Source organism: Narcine bancroftii, chromosome 4 (genome assembly GCF_036971445.1).
Source record: "Narcine bancroftii isolate sNarBan1 chromosome 4, sNarBan1.hap1, whole genome shotgun sequence".
NCBI lineage: Eukaryota > Metazoa > Chordata > Chondrichthyes > Torpediniformes > Narcinidae > Narcine > Narcine bancroftii.
Window position 1 is genome coordinate 266,269,141 of NC_091472.1, and position 15,933 is coordinate 266,285,073.

The 15,933-nt window shown below is 38.6% G+C and overlaps 1 protein-coding gene across 19 annotated transcripts in view; it reads left to right on the top strand.

The window, feature by feature from the left end:
* The window catches only part of neb (nebulin), a 324,022-nt gene that overhangs the window by 71,956 nt on the left and 236,133 nt on the right, over positions 1-15,933 (top strand). For all 19 annotated transcript variants that reach the window (XM_069934922.1, XM_069934926.1, XM_069934925.1 and 16 more), the window contains 7 exons: positions 1,073-1,384; positions 2,360-2,566; positions 7,721-7,825; positions 8,463-8,570; positions 11,435-11,746; positions 13,220-13,426; positions 14,926-15,030. In XM_069934922.1, coding sequence (XP_069791023.1) covers positions 1,073-1,384; positions 2,360-2,566; positions 7,721-7,825; positions 8,463-8,570; positions 11,435-11,746; positions 13,220-13,426; positions 14,926-15,030 — 1,356 coding nt within the window. The remainder of the gene's footprint in view (positions 1-1,072; positions 1,385-2,359; positions 2,567-7,720; positions 7,826-8,462; positions 8,571-11,434; positions 11,747-13,219; positions 13,427-14,925; positions 15,031-15,933) is intronic.

Consider the following 15,933-nt stretch of genomic DNA (forward strand, 5'->3'; position numbering starts at 1 on the left):
TTGATAAGTTGGACATCTATACACAAAAATGTGGCAAATATCTAAATTGCCTGGGAAGGAAATAGTGGTGGATGTTGTAGTGAAGCATATCAATGAATGGCAGTTTTTCTGTTATGAGAGGTCTAAATAGACACATATGTTAATTATATTGGTTTTTTTTTGTTTTGTTGCCATCTATTTTATGGATACGTTTATGTATTGTAAAACTTACAATTTATATAACTTTAACACTGACTCAAGGGTTTGGGGAAACTTTTTAAAAAATAACTCAATAAACATTTAAATCATAAAAAAAACATTTCAGGTCTGGACCCTGTATCAAGACTAAGACAGAAGAGGTGAAATTGTATATATAAAGGTGGAAAGAAGCTGGGGGAGGTGGCTAGAGGTCTTAGAGTATAGGACAGAAGGCATGGAGGGACAAGAGAGAAAGAAAAACCATTAGAAAGAGGAAGTGAAGAAATAAATGTTGGAGAGAGAAAAATAATTACAGGAGTAGGTGAAGAAGAGATGGAAACAATTGAATCAGATTGAGGTAGGGGTGACGCAAAATTAGTAAAATCATTGTTCAAGCATTAGGTTAAAGTCTGTCTAGGAGGAATATGGTGAGTAGTTCCTTCAAATTGCCTTTGGTCTTACTCTGACAATGGACAGGCTGAAGTCAGAAATGTTAGTGTTGGGAGAATTGAAATAGTTGGTTATAGAAAGCTCAGGTTTATACCCATAGAGTGTAGATGTTCAGTGAAGCGGTCTCCCAATCTGTGTTTGGGGTCACCATTGTAGAAGAGCCCACACTGAGTCCTCCGAATGCAATAGATAAGGATCTGGGGTGTACAGTTCAGCTTCTGCATGTAGTCCATAAAATGTAAAAATTATATGGAATACACTCCGTATTGTTGTACTGAAAAAGCAAACACACTTCACTTCTATTGGAAAGAAACATCTTGATCGTAACAAAACGTCTACGCAGATCAAAAGTAAATGCAAATTAATGTCAAATCTGTCTATAATTGTGGCTCAGTTCATGAGAATGAATCTGAATATCTTTTAAATCCATTGCTATTCATTCTAGTACAAATATAAGGAGGCCTATGAAAAGGAGAAGGGCAAGCATGTGGGTTTCCGTAGCCTCAAGGACGATCCGAAGCTGGTCCATTCCATGCATGTGGCCAAGATTCAGTCTGACCGTGAATATAAAAAAGACTATGAGAAGAGCAAGACCAAATATCACACACCGTTTGACATGTTCCATATAACTGCTGCCAAGAAGTCCCAAGAAGTGGCCAGCAACTCGAACTACAAGCAAATGTTCCACCATTACACCTACATGCCTGATGCTATGAATATGGTATTGTCCAAGAACATGATGAACATACAGAGTGATGTAAGTGATAAATGAAAGTTGTAATTGGGTTAAAACTTCGACAGCTTCAGACAACATCTGAGGTGGGAGTAACAGAGTTAATATGTCAGATCATTATAACCATTTTTGAGAGGTCATTGGCCTAAAATGTTAACCCTGTTTCTTTCTCTTGAATCTATTGGACGTTTCAAATATTTTTAAACTTTATTTCTAATCTTGAGAAACTGCTTTTGAGTTACAATTGCATACATTCTGTTAAGAATCCATGAACACTCGAAACAGGAGCAGAGGTGAACCACCAAGACAGCTCTTCCAGCGAAATTATGACGGATTCAATTTGGCCCCAACTTCATAAAAGATAGAGCATTCCAGTACAGTACAACACCCTTCAGCCATCAATGTTGTGCTAACCAATATATTTCTACAAAAAATATACTAAACCTCCCTACCTCATAACCCTCTATCTTTCTTTCATCCATGTGCCTGCCTATGAGTCTTTTAAATACTCCTAATGTTTCAGCCTCCAGCACCACCACTCCCAACAAGTCATTCCAGCCACCCACAACTCTGTGTTTAAAAAAAAAAAAATTGACTCTGTTGTAACCTGTCCATCTCTGCCATGACTGTTTTAAATAACTCTGGATTGACAATTTTCTGGGGTAGACTAGTCCAGAGTCATCGCCCTTGAAGGAAGAAACTCCACTTTATCGCCATCTGAAATGGGTGACATCTTAATCTAAAGTTCTATTGATTGTCCATTTCCTTAAATCTATTCTGCCAATTCTCTTATATTTTTGCTGATCTATACCACAATTAATTTTTTCATTAAATACCATGTTACCTCAGTGAGGAAAATATATCTAGCTTCCAGTTTCCAGTCCAGAGCTCTTGAAGCCTCAGTATTCACAGTAATTTGGATCAGAACACTTCATAGTACTTTCATTTTGTCCTGTTTGAGTTGATTGTGCTTAAGTATTTGTTTCTTGATTTTGACAGAATTTGTATAAGCAAGACTACAATAACTGGCTAAAGGGTATAGGCTGGATTCCAGTTGGCTCGCTAGATGTGGAGAAGGCCAAGAAAGCAGCAGAGGCCTTGAATGAACAAAAATACCGTCAGCATCCAGACACGGTCAGGTTTACCAGTGTCCCAGACTCTGTAAATATGGTTCTGGCTACAAGCAATACAAAACAGCTCAGTGATGTGAGTATTTTCATCTTATTATCTAGAGTGGCCTTTCCAAAGGAGGACATGATCATAGGTTAGCACTTTGTATTTAAAAATATTTTTAATAAGATTTAAACAGTATTGCAAAAACAACAAATGCAAACAGTGTGTGTGTGTGTGTGTGTGTGTGTGTGTGTGTGTGTGTGTGTGTGTGTGTGTGTGTGTGTGTGTGTGTGTGTGTGTGTGTGTTTTAAAAATATGTGTGTATGTGTATATAATTACCTATGACTAGGTCCACCTTTGGAATGGCCACCCTATCTACATTCTACTATTATGTCATGTGTTGTAGGTGTAATTATTTAAAATGTTGTAAAAATACTTAATAGTTTTTTGATGTATGAGACACAGTGCTCTGTTGTGAAAACAGGTTGTCATTGAATTTCCTCCCCTGGGATTTTTTTTATGGCCAGTGGTACACCTGACACAAGGCCCAGTACCAGGAAGAACTTAGTCAGCAGGAGCATTACTTCACACCAGAGGATGGAATTGTTTTTTTTGGTCAATGGTAAAAACATGATAATTCTTTTCATTGTGAAGCAGTCTACAGATTTCCCACATTGTATCAGAATCCCAAGAGAAACTTGAGGACCCCAAAACCCAGCAGTAATAGAAATTCACTGACAAATGGTTACTTAAACAAAAGTTTATTTTAATTTTCTTTAAACATAAAAACAGAATCAAACTTTAACTTATAGCTATTAACTTAACCTCCTTCTAATTCTAAGCGCATGTAATGCATATATATTCAGGGAAGTTCTTTGGTTAACAGTCCAATTTAACTTCTCACTTCTCCAAGTACACTGGTAACAGGCAATTCTTAAACTGTGCACAGAATTTAACATTTATGAAGTTTCACCAGGCTCTGGTGCTTGAAAGGTAAACGATTACCACTCAGAAAAGTTCTTGTTGGTTTCAGAGAGATATTTGTTGCTTGTTGGACACACACAAACTAATTTTCTCCAATCAGTCACTTCAGTGTCTTGCTGAAGAAACTTGCCCCCTCATGGGTTTTCCAAATGATAACTTCTTCCAGGTCACCACCAACTTCCTCTTTTTTCCCTTATTTCAAGAGAAACATTCTAGCCAGCTATTTCTTCTTGTAAGGACTACAAGGGTTTTCAACAGGCTGAACTCAGAACTCATCTTCAAAATGGAGTTTTAACAAGCCTGCCAGCTTGTTGCAGCCCCTCAAAAGCCACTGTAGAACTGTTTTTTTTCTCTCTCTCTCTCTAAAGGCCTTTTCAATTAGGGCAAAAGTCCAAATGTAAAGGCGGAGAACCTCTGCCAGAAACCGTAACTACGTACCTCTCTGAATATGTGGAGGCCGACTCTGAACCATATAATCCAACCACTCTTGAAGAGGGATAATCAACTGAGTGCTGCACTCTGCCGATTGATCTGAATGTACAGCCGTGCTAAGCATTTGTTTAGAGGCGAGCTGATGATGCCGTCAGCTCATGACCGATTTCCCCACATCCCTCATCCTCCAAGTCAGGGGCGGTAGTGCAGCAGGAGCCCTCGGGGCAGTGGGAGCTGTCAGCGGGGGCAGACAGGGCAGCAGAGACTGTCAGGGCCGGTGGGAGCAGTCAGCAGGGGCCAGCGGGAACTGGCAGCGGGGGCTGTTGGGGCCGCAGGAGCTGTCAGGGAGCAGCCGGTGTGGGTTGGGACAGCCTTTTGGGGCTGCTCTCTGTGGTTCAAAATGTGGCAGAGCAATGGGTGTCTTCCATAATCCCCCACATAGCTGGAAATGTTCGGGGATCCACAGAGCAGTTCCAGCTGCCTGGGGTTTATGGGTAGGGAAGGCAGCCATTGCTCTACTGCGTTTTTATGACTACAGCACCAGTCGCCACTCCCCCCCTCCCCCCCCCGTCTGATCCAGAGGGCGCTATGAGGCGCCTCTGGATATAAATGGGATGCTAGAGCAGCCTTTTAGTCTGAAAAGCAAGTTCTTAATTTTCCATCACCTCCTGGAGCTGACCTCAAGGCAGAGGCCTGACATGAAATGGCCTTGAGATAAATCCTGTTGATTCTTTCCTCTCTCTCTACTTGTCAAAACCAGAACCTCTTGCAGGGCTCCAAACCCAATCTTTGAAAGATCTTATCTGCTTCTGAGCATGGACTGTTTCATTTGCACCTGCTTTTTAAAAATTCCTTCTAGTAGGTTCATTGTTTTTGCAAAGGCACTTGGAGCCTGGATGTCTGGCTTTCAGCAAAGCTCTTGCATTTTAAATGAGATCTCTTTTGTGAAGTGTTTGCAAAGTGACCTACACTAAACATTGACAATTTATCTCTTTTAAAGACCTTTATATGTAATATAAAATCTAATATAACCTGTAACAAACTCATTAATAAGTTATTTCACTCATTCTTGCCATTTGGTTCACAGTGGACAGATAATGAAGAGATTGATTAAAAAGTGGTAGACCTTTCTTTTTGCCACATTTCAAGGATTATGCTAGGCTTCTATATATTCCTTCTACAGAGACAACCCCAACAAAGCCTTGTCTTCTTATGAGGCGTCCCCTTGTGATTTGCTTCTATCGCAGTTTTGTTGAGTTCTGAAGTAACTAATGAGGCCAGTGTGGGACTTGTGGACTCTGTACACAGGCAAGGCAAAAGTGCTTGTCAGGGGGAATTGTGGGGAAGTTGTGATTTGATGTTGACCTCAGTTGCTTTTTGTTCTGAGTTATTGCATTTTTCTTGTTACTGCATGGATTTCCACTGCTTGCTTCCAACATCCTAAAGATGTGGTGGTCAGTTCATGTCTTAGCTGAAATGGCAAAATAATGAATGGAAATTTGATGGACGTTGTGTGAGTCAGAGAGAGAGAGAGAGAGAGGCATACACACAATGCTACAGGGAAATAAAAAAAGCGGGAATATGACTGATACAGTTGTCGTGCTGGGAATCTGTATGTCCTGCATCACAATTAATGAGCAAGTAAATTTTGGAGATGATGCATTCTGTCTGCTGCTTATACTGGGCTTTTGTGTGCTCTGGACCATTGCACTTGAAATTCATAATACTCCTCTCTTATGAGTGGTCATGGGTCAAGGGTTCTTGGATTGTGTATGTTAAATTTTATCAAGAAGGCTTTGATAACATCTGAGATTGTAGTTTCAGGAGTTGGGTGTTGAGCATGAAAAGATGTTTTCTGCTATCAGAGCTCTTGAATTTTAATTAAGGCCTCAGTATATTGGCCCAGAATACTAACTCTGGTTTCTTATCCTATCAGTAGATATGGAGGATTTCTGGGAATAGAAGGGGTTTTACCTCTTCAGTGCTTTGAGATATCTTTAGTACTCATGCTAGGCTTTACAAGGGTAATGTGTAAACAGGGATAATTTCTTTTTTGCTAACAGCAAGGTTTGTGTGAAGTCTGGGATCTTGATTTTGCATCTTTTCCTCAGCTGAAGGTTCTCCTGGCACAGGGAAAGTGATGGTGAATTAAAAAATTTATGGTTGAAAGGTAGCATTCAAAGGTCTTGTTCTGGACCTTGTCAGAGCAGTTAGTGATGCTGCAACTTGCCCTGGTGTAAGTGGGTGGCAGGAAAAGTTGGATGGGGAGAATGAGAGGAAAGGTAAGAATACTGTAAATGGATGGTTGATGGCTGGCACAAAGAAGTGGCTTCTTTCTCAGCTGCTTCTATAACAACACCCAACTACCCACAGAATGTCCACTGCATCTGGACTGCCCTGAGTTCCACCTTAATTGCATTCTTAAAGAAGCTCTTTATCAGCTTTCATTGTAATGCCCTGAAGCCACCACAATCGGTTTTGCTTTGATTTCTTGGTCTTGTATCATAAGGTAATTACTGAGTTTTTGAGGAAGCTTACCCAATTGTGAGAGAAAGGCAATGCTTGATAACGTATTTATAAGGAACTTGCTGAGTTTCTCCAGCACTTTTGTGCATTGAATTTCTGTGGTGTGCTGTTAGCCAGAATTAGACACACACAAGGTAAAGACTGTACAACAGGCTTTAATCCACAAAGACTTCCACAGAGCCAGGCTGGCTGTGGCTGCAGCAACTCTGAGTGAGGCCTCGGGAGGCCGGCGCAGACTTATATCCTGGAGGGTGATTGACACCCGACCGGGTGGAGCTTGATCCATTCAGGCTGATGTTGTCCTGTCCTCTTACACTCCTGCAGGTACAGAGGTTGCTCCCTGCAGTAGTAGGCCGGTGGTACACTCCTGCAGGTACAGAGGTTGCCCCCTGCAGTAGGCCGGTGGTGTACCACCACAATTTCTTAGACTATCTGTTTCAAAACTGTATGTATCATTTGAACTGTAGCAAACTTAGGAGATGAACATTTGAAAATTGAGGCATGTTATGATTTGTCATCAATAAACTGTTTAACTATTATTCAGTGAGGTTTGCATTCAAAGTGGGTGTTGAATATTAAATGCAAACCATGTTCAAAGATCATTGGCAAAGTAAAAAAAAACTGTTCAAAACCATAATTGGAAAGTGACAAATTTTTTTAAAATCCAAATTGGTGGTTCTTTCTACTCAATTCTTACAGCAATGTGGCTGTTCTTCAGAAACAAGGGTTTACCTGCCATTTTACAGGAGTACTGTGAAACATGTACATCATAAAATGACTCACAGATGGTTTGACTATTTGAGTGCCCTTGATCGTAGAGGGGTGCAGAAAGTAGAATACATAGCCAGGTCTATCACTGACTCCAACCGATTGAAGACTTCTATTTGTTGGGCTGCCTCAAGAAAGTAGCGAAAGTCATAAAGGGCCCCCATCATCCTGGTCACCAGCTCTTCTTGCTGCTTCCTTTGGGAAGGAGCTACAGAAGCCTGAAGTCCAGTACCTTTTCCAATAGCTAACAGTATCTTGAGCCACCCCTTATTGCCCTAACGTCTGCACTATTGAAACACCACTTTTCCTTACACTAAATATAACTATGAATATCTTTTATATTTATTATCCTCTGTAATTTAATGTATACTAGTTTTTATTTACGAAAGGTATCTATTTGGCTGCAGTAAGAATTTTACTGCATTGAGCTTGTGTGCATGACAATAAACATTATTATTATTTTGCTTATATTATTTTGGTGCTGAGTGATTGACAGCTTTGGTCCTCACACCCATGATTTGTCCTTTTTATTTTCAGCTGAATTACAAACAATCTGGTGAAAAGATAAAACACAAATATACCCTTGACTCTACATATCCACCACTCTTGCAGGCAAAGGCCAATGCTCAGAATCTCAGTGAAGTAAGTACCATGGTTAACTTGGAAAGGATTACACTGAAGAAACTGACTGAATCGGAGATTGGTTAATGATTATACATTTCAGGTGGACATTTTCTCAATGAACTTGCAGTAATGATAATAGATCATAATAAATACCTGTATTTGGCAGGTGAGGCCCAACAATTGCCATGTCAAACTTTAAGCCACTGATGACATAATTGAAACAATCAAAATCAATTAATTATGCAGCAGACGTGAAGATTTTCCAACCTGAAGGGAAAAGCTCATGACATATGCAAGCTTTTTGTAATATCCAATTTTCTATTAAACTCTTAAGTATTTACTGCAAAGGTTAAAATGGTCCAAAGATGGAAATATTACATTCGGATGAGTAAATCAACAAGAAGAATATTAATAACAAAATAAATATTTGAAAACTTTCAGTAATTTACTGCGAACAAACCAGATAAAATGGATAATTTTGTTAGAACTTTGATCAATTTTTACGCAGCCCTTTAAAATCTTATATGTTATCATTTTAGACATAAGCTGGCCACTTGAATAATCATTCAGCTTTGAATTTATTGGGCAGATAAGCCATTATTCCAACATTGGATTCTGTGCTTTCTAAAGTTATTTATACTATTTCCTTTTCAAGCAACTGTATAAGAAAGCCTGGAACAAGACAATTGCTAAAGGTCATGATCTCCGTGCAGATGCCATTCCAATTGTTGCTGCAAAAGCTTCCAGAAACATTGCAAGTAATGTGAGTAAAGTCGCCTTCTGGGATTTAGATGTCATTGTTTGAGTCACAAACATTTCAAGAACTGGCCAGAGTATTTTTCATGGAATTTCAGAATCTGTTTCATAGCTAAAAATAAGGTTCTTGGAATTGGACCTGATCAAACTCCATGGAAACAAAACTCGGAAGAAAGACTTGGACACAGTTTAAATGTATATTCTTTGATAAGTTATACTCTGCAGAGATCAATGGTATAAAATTAGCATGAGGTATTGAGGAAAAAATGCCTATATTTGCTGATTTCCCAATAATGTATTATTTAATTTCCTGCTCTTTTCTTGAAAAAGGATTCTATCCTTTCAGAGAGAAAATAACAATGGTATTCTAACATAGAAACATACCGGGGATGTAGGTTAATTGGATGTAAATTGGGTGGCATGGACTCATGGGCTGAAAGGATTTGTTACCTCGCTGTATGTCTAAATTTAAAATATAAATTTAAATTTTTTTAAATGTATAAATGCCACCCTGAGAGATTTTAAAGAGGTTGTATTACCTATAATTTAAGTTTAAGAGATCCTAACATTTGTAGGACTTGGCCAGCAGTAGAATATTTTGTGTCAGATCAGAACATTTGTCAACATTGCATAAAATATAGTTAATCAGAAGCTAGATAAGTACAGAAGACAGCACGGAATAGAAGAGAATAACATAGGACTAGACCCTTTGGCCCATGCCATTTGTGCCAAAAACAATGACAAACTAAAATATATTTCTTCTACCTCCATATTCATTCTCAAAGCCTCTTGCATGCTCCCATCAGGTGTGTTTCCACAGATCTCATATCTTGAAGCCCATTCCATGTACCTACTACACCTAGTGTAAAATCTTGCCCCATATATTTCTTTAAACTGTCCCCTCTCACTTTAAGTACATTTCCACTAGCACTTGACATTTTTACCCTGGCACATAAAGATATGGCGGGCAGATGTATTGTGTAGGGAATGTAGCAAACACAGTTACAAACATAAGCCCCTGTTCTATGCCAGAAAGTATAATGAGTTAACCTTTCAGTGCTTGGATCTGAATCAAAATCAGAGGATGATAATCAGGTGGCTAAATTGAAAATCCACCACCATGACTTTTCATAGGTACCAGGTATAACAGCAAAACCCATAAAAATTAGCCTCAAGGAGACTACTTCCCTCAAAAAGTTATGTAAATATGCAATGTATTACACAGAAAGACCATAGAAACAGAATTAAATGTAGCATTTAAAAAGGAGGAAAATAATCACTTGGGAAGTAAGGTTAATGAGGTTGTGGAAAGCTGGTGATTGGCAATATTCTTTAATTTGTATATCTCACCTGACTCTGGTCTTTTTTTCAATCTCACCAGAATTAAGATTGAGAAAATACACTTAGGTTGTAGAATCATCGAATCATGCTGTATGAAAAGACACCCTTCAGGCCAACTTATCCATGCCAACCTGAATGTCTCACTCCACTACTCCCACTTGTCTATGTTTGGCTCATATCCTTCAAAACCTGTCCATGTATCTGTCCATGTTTTTCTTCAATGATGCAATAGTCTCTCCCTCAATGACCTCCTCTGGCACTTGCTTCATACACCACCACTCAAAAAATAAGACCTCTCAGGTTCCAATTGAATTTATCCCCCCCACACTTTAAACCTAGTTCCTTTGGTTCTCAATTCCATTACTTTGGACAAAATATAGAAAAAATAGTTCCAATGTTCAACAAGATGGTTATAAGATGAAATATTAAAGGGAAAGGGAGCTGAGAAAACAATCCACAGAAGCTGGCCAACATTTTGAATACACTGCAACTTTGAGCATAAATTATGCTATTTTTGTAATGAGTGATTATGCTACTACATAGAACACTACAGTACAGTACAGGCCCTTTGGCCTTCGATGTTGTACTGACCTCTGTATTCCTATATAAAAAAATAGTTATCTACCTCATAACCCTCTATTTTTCTTTCATCCATGTGCCTGTTTTGGAGTCTCATAAATGCCTATGTTACAATCTCCACTACCACACCTGGCAAGGCACCCACAACTATGTGTAAAAATTTTACCCCTGATGCCTCCCTAAACTTCTCTCCCTTTATTTTGTGCTTCTATCCTCTGGTGTTTATTACTTCTGTCCTTGGAAATAGGTCCTGGCTCTGCATCTTATCTTTGCCTCTCAGACACTAATAGGCCTCTATTAGATCACCTCTCATCCTTCTACACTGCAAAGATAAAAGTCCTAGCTCTGCTAACCTTGCCTCATAAAACATCCTGGTAAGTCTCCTCTGCACACTCTCCATAACTTCCACATCCTTTCTATAATGAGGCGACCAGAATTTTCTAAGCATGATCTCGCCAGAGATTTGTAGAGCTGCAACGTGACCCCTACACTCTTGAACTCAACCCCCAGACTAATGAAGCAAGAAAAACTATCGCCAACATCCTGACACATTAGAATTCACAAGTATTCCTGATTCTCTTGAACTTGTGTTGGCCAAGAATAATCCACAAATGTGGAATAAGGTAAGCATCCCATTGGCCTTTTCAAACTATCCAATCAACCTGCACTGCAACCTTCAGATGTATGGATTTGGACCACAGGGTCCTCTTTTCTTCCGCACCATTTAGTATCTGACCATTAACCTGCACTCAGACTTCAGGCTCCTTATATGAAACGTAATTCACAGAGAAAAATCAAAAATTTTAATTGTCAATGAAGAAAAATATAAATTAAGGACAGTGGTTTAAATTAACATAGTGTAATAATGGAACTTTTCTATTTTCTATTCATATCTTTAAACTGGCCAAGTTGAACAAAGGTGTTAACTTTCTCATGCAAATATCATTTCAGTATCGATACAAAGAGGCTTTTGAAAAGGAAAAGGGTAAACATGTTGGGTTCCGCAGCCTTCGAGATGACCCTAAACTGGTCCATTCTATGCACGTGGCCAAGATTCAGTCTGAGCGTGAATACAAAAAAGACTATGAAAAAAGCAAGACCAAGTATCACACACCGATGGACATGGTCAATATTACTACAGCCAAGAAATCCCAGGAAGTAGCCAGCAATGCTAACTACAAGCATCTGCTGCATAATTATACCTATCTGCCTGATGCCATGAGTTTAGTGCAGTCCAGAAACATGATGAACATACAAAGTGAGGTAAGCTACAACATTTGTTGGAGAATGTGTTTATTTGTGTTTGGAAATGCTTAGAGATTCATGCAAGCATCTGTGGAAGGAAAACCAAACCTTACAGTTAGTTTCTGTGCATTAGAACCTGGAAGTATTTACCCTTTTCTCCACAGATGCTGTCCAAACCTGTCAAGCATTTCCAAAGTTTCAGATTTTGATTATCTGCATCAGTTCACTTTGGAATTACAATTTCTTATTTTGATTTTTGTGGGGAGCTCAGTAGCCTTGTAATTCTAACCAGAAGGATTACTCTTCAGTATCTGAGTGTCATTGTAATGTGCCTCCGGTGAGAATGTCTGTATTCAAAGGCATGTGAATGGTTGTGGCATTTCAACAGTGACTTTACAATTAGATGAAACTAACACTTTTTAAAAAGAATTATTCATTTTTTGGATCTGGGCATTACTGGAAAGTATAGCTTCTATTGATCATCTCCAATGACAATTGAGATGTTGATGGTGAGCTGTCTTTTTGACCCAATGTACTTCTGGTGAAGACACTACTACTATGAAGTGGTTGAGGAGGGGGTTCTGGGATTTAGACCTGGTGATGAAGGTCTGGCAATACATTTCCAACCCAGTTGGTGTATGCTTTTGGTGTTCTCATGCACCTGCAGCCTTTGTCTTTCTTGGTGGAAGGATCTGAAGGTTTGCAAAGTGTTGTTGAAGTTGCTTGGATGAGGAGGTGTAGTGTAATTTGTATATGTTACATGATGCAGCTGTGATAAAGGGAATGAGTGCTTAAGATAGTGGATAGGGTGGTACACAAGAATGTTGCTTTGTCCTGAATGGTGCAAAACTTCAAGAGTGCTGACCCAACTCAGGCAAGTGGAGAGCTTTCTTTCACAGTTCTGATCTATGCTTCATAAATGGTGGAGGAACCTAGGTGTACAGAGGTAAATCACTCTCCCAATAATATCCAGCCTTTGATGTCCTCGAAGTCCTGGTGTTTATTTCACTGGATCCATTTAAGATCTGGCATATGCTGATTACCCAAGGATGTTGATCATGGGGGAATTGGCAGTGAATGACAAGGGTAGTTGATTGGACTCACTCTTATTAGAAATTGCCTTTGCCTGGCACCTCTGTGGCATTAATGTTACATGCCATTATCAGCTCATGTTAGATACCACTTAAAATTTTTCTGGGTCTGTGAAATTGGTTTGAGAATTCCAATTATTTGAGGATTTTGCAGCACCAAAGTTAAGAATTTTCTCATCTCTGTTCTAAATGATCCAATGCTTATCCTGGAATAAAACCCACTAAACTCTCTTCCACAAATATGAATGTAAATATATCAACTCCCTATAATAGTTTTAATTTTTATTTCATATTTTGACTGTAATCTTAGTGCAATTGATGACATTCATAGGCCATAAGGCAATAAGGAAAAAAAAAATGAAATGTACATGGGACTTTACTGTTTAAAATCTTCTTTCAGCTCAATTACAAGATGGATTATAATAACTGGTTTAAAGGCATCGGCTGGATTCCTATTGGCTCTTTAGATGTGGAGAAGGCAAAGAAAGCAACCCAGATAGCAAGTGAGAAAAACTATCGCCAACATCCTGACACATTAGAATTCACAAGCATTCCTGATTCTCTTGAACTTGTGTTGGCCAAGAATAATGCACAGATGTGGAATAAGGTAAGCATGGTAGCATGGACCCCAAACACAACCTCTTCAAACATCTCCACTGCATTCCCCGGTTTTCAGCCCAACAGGTCCTCCGGTTCACTACAACCCAGCCACATACTTGTTCTTACCTATTCTCCACGTTTTCTAAATAATGAATAGGAATTAGGAAAAGTAATATTATCTAATTCAGTACCCTTCCTAATCTCAAGTATTTCAGACATGGGAGTGTGTCACAGAGTGTCTGGCTTAATGATGCACTCGTAGCTTTCTTTATCCCTGGATCAATTATTGCTGTGGGGAAAAATGGGGAGGGTGTGGTAAAATTGGAGGTATGGGGTCTGCTTTCTGGCATAACAACATTATTCTCTTCCAGAATGGAGAATGATTTTACATCATTTGCATGCGTTTTTTCTCCACTCACTGAAGAATTTACTCTGTTTTAGTCGGGTGATACTCAGGTAGTTTCAACCTTAAACTTTATTTCCTCTGCTGTTGAAATAGAGCCTGCGACTCTATGATTGGTTGATTCACGAACACAGTGTTGATACAGGTTTTCAACACTAGTCCGTTCTGTATAGTATTAAAGGCTTATTCAATGTCTCCAAAATTAATTCTACTATCTTAAATGCAATGACAATGTGCTGATCCTTTGATACCACCATATCATGCATTTAGATGCAGATGAATTCCCAGACAATTTTATAAACATTATATCTGAGAGCAGCATTTCATCTCTGCTGAAAATACTATTGTTTTGCCAGTTACTGTGATGTGAAAACACTCCCTTCTATTGAAAAGACCACCTAGGATCTGTCTTCATCAGTATCATCTTGGCTTAAATGACATGGATGAGATCCAGGAAAATAATATTTAAAGTGGAATTATGTTGCATAATTTTTTAATTCACTTGCAGGATCTTTGTGCTGCCGTTATTTAAGTTTTAAATTTATTTTAAATTTAATTTTTTAAAAAATAGACATGGAGCACGGTAACAGGCCCTTTCAGCCCAATTACACCCAATTGACCGCCAACTCCCAATACATTTCAAATGGTGGGAGGAAACAAAAGCCCCTGTAGAAAACCCATACAGACACGGGGAGAATGTACAAACTCCTCACAGACCGCACGGGATTCGAACGCCAGTCCCGACTGCTGGCTTTGCACTAACTGCTACGCTAAATATTTACTGCTTATCCTGAATTGCCCTTGAACTTTGCTCACATCCAGGAGTTTGTTGTTCATCACACCAAATACTGAATATTTAAATTGAAGTAAATTTAAATCCCATTCCTGCTATTTTCTTGATCTTCAGATCAGATCTCTGGATCATGCCCTTGCAGCTTAACCACTCTGCTACATTTCCCATGTGTTGATTGGGATTCTGATCATTTACCACTCCATCAAATATTTTATTCATCAGAGATGGAAAAATTACAAGCAGGATTTCATTAATCCTCATGGTCTTGCTGCTTTTTTTTTTCATCTTACGGTTCTATTTTGTTCAACAGAAATTGTACACAGACGCATGGAACAAAGACAAGACCAAGATCCATATTATGCCAGATTCGCCAGAAATTGTGCTGTCCAAAAGCAACCAGATGAACATGAGTGAGGTCAGTTATGAATGACTTGTGTTGAAGTCAAAAATAGTCAATAGCTTCTGCAATGTTTATGGTGAAACTTTAATTGTGGATGTTTTCCAATTTTGAGAATCTGGTCAGAAACAAATTTAATTAAATAATAGAAATCTAAGAGTAGAAAAGTAATGACAGATGTAGTGAAGGTTACAATGATCTAAAAATGGATCTGTAGAACATTGATCCATAGTGCTAAATGTTCAATTATATTAATGTCATTTGGAGCAGCATTGAATTTCGGAAGTAGAATTCAAACATGCATTAAGTGTGTACAACAGAACAAATCTGTTCTATTGTGATGAGATTTTATTCAGGGAAAAAAATAGGTGTGAGAATGACATTAGTATTGAAGGAGGTAAATTAAAAGATTAGGTGAGGAAAGCAGAGACAGGGACATAATATAATAGAAAGAGGCCTGTTTGACCCATCATTTCTATGTCAGGTAGAAAGTATTTATCTTTAAAAATCCCATTTACTTCCACTTGTTCCATAATCCTACTTTTCTTGGCTATTCAAATACTGATCCAAAAATGTTTAAAATTTTAAGCAAGTCTCTGCCTCCATCAGCATGCCAGGTAGTGCATTCCAGATCCCAACTACCCCTGGCATTTTTTTTAAAAAACTTCCTCGTGTTACATATACAGAAGCAGCGATTGAAAAATTAGCCCAGACAGTGTTACATTTAAAATAATATTTTTAATGATTAAGCAACAATTATATAACATGTAATCTAAATTAACTAACTTATCTAAACTTAAACTAAATTTATATACAATTACCTAAGTTAAATTTTAACTATGCACGAATATATTGGTGAGTGTGGAATGCCCCAAGCCACTGCAGATCAAGGCTTGATTCCCGAAGGCAGTTCAAAGTTCA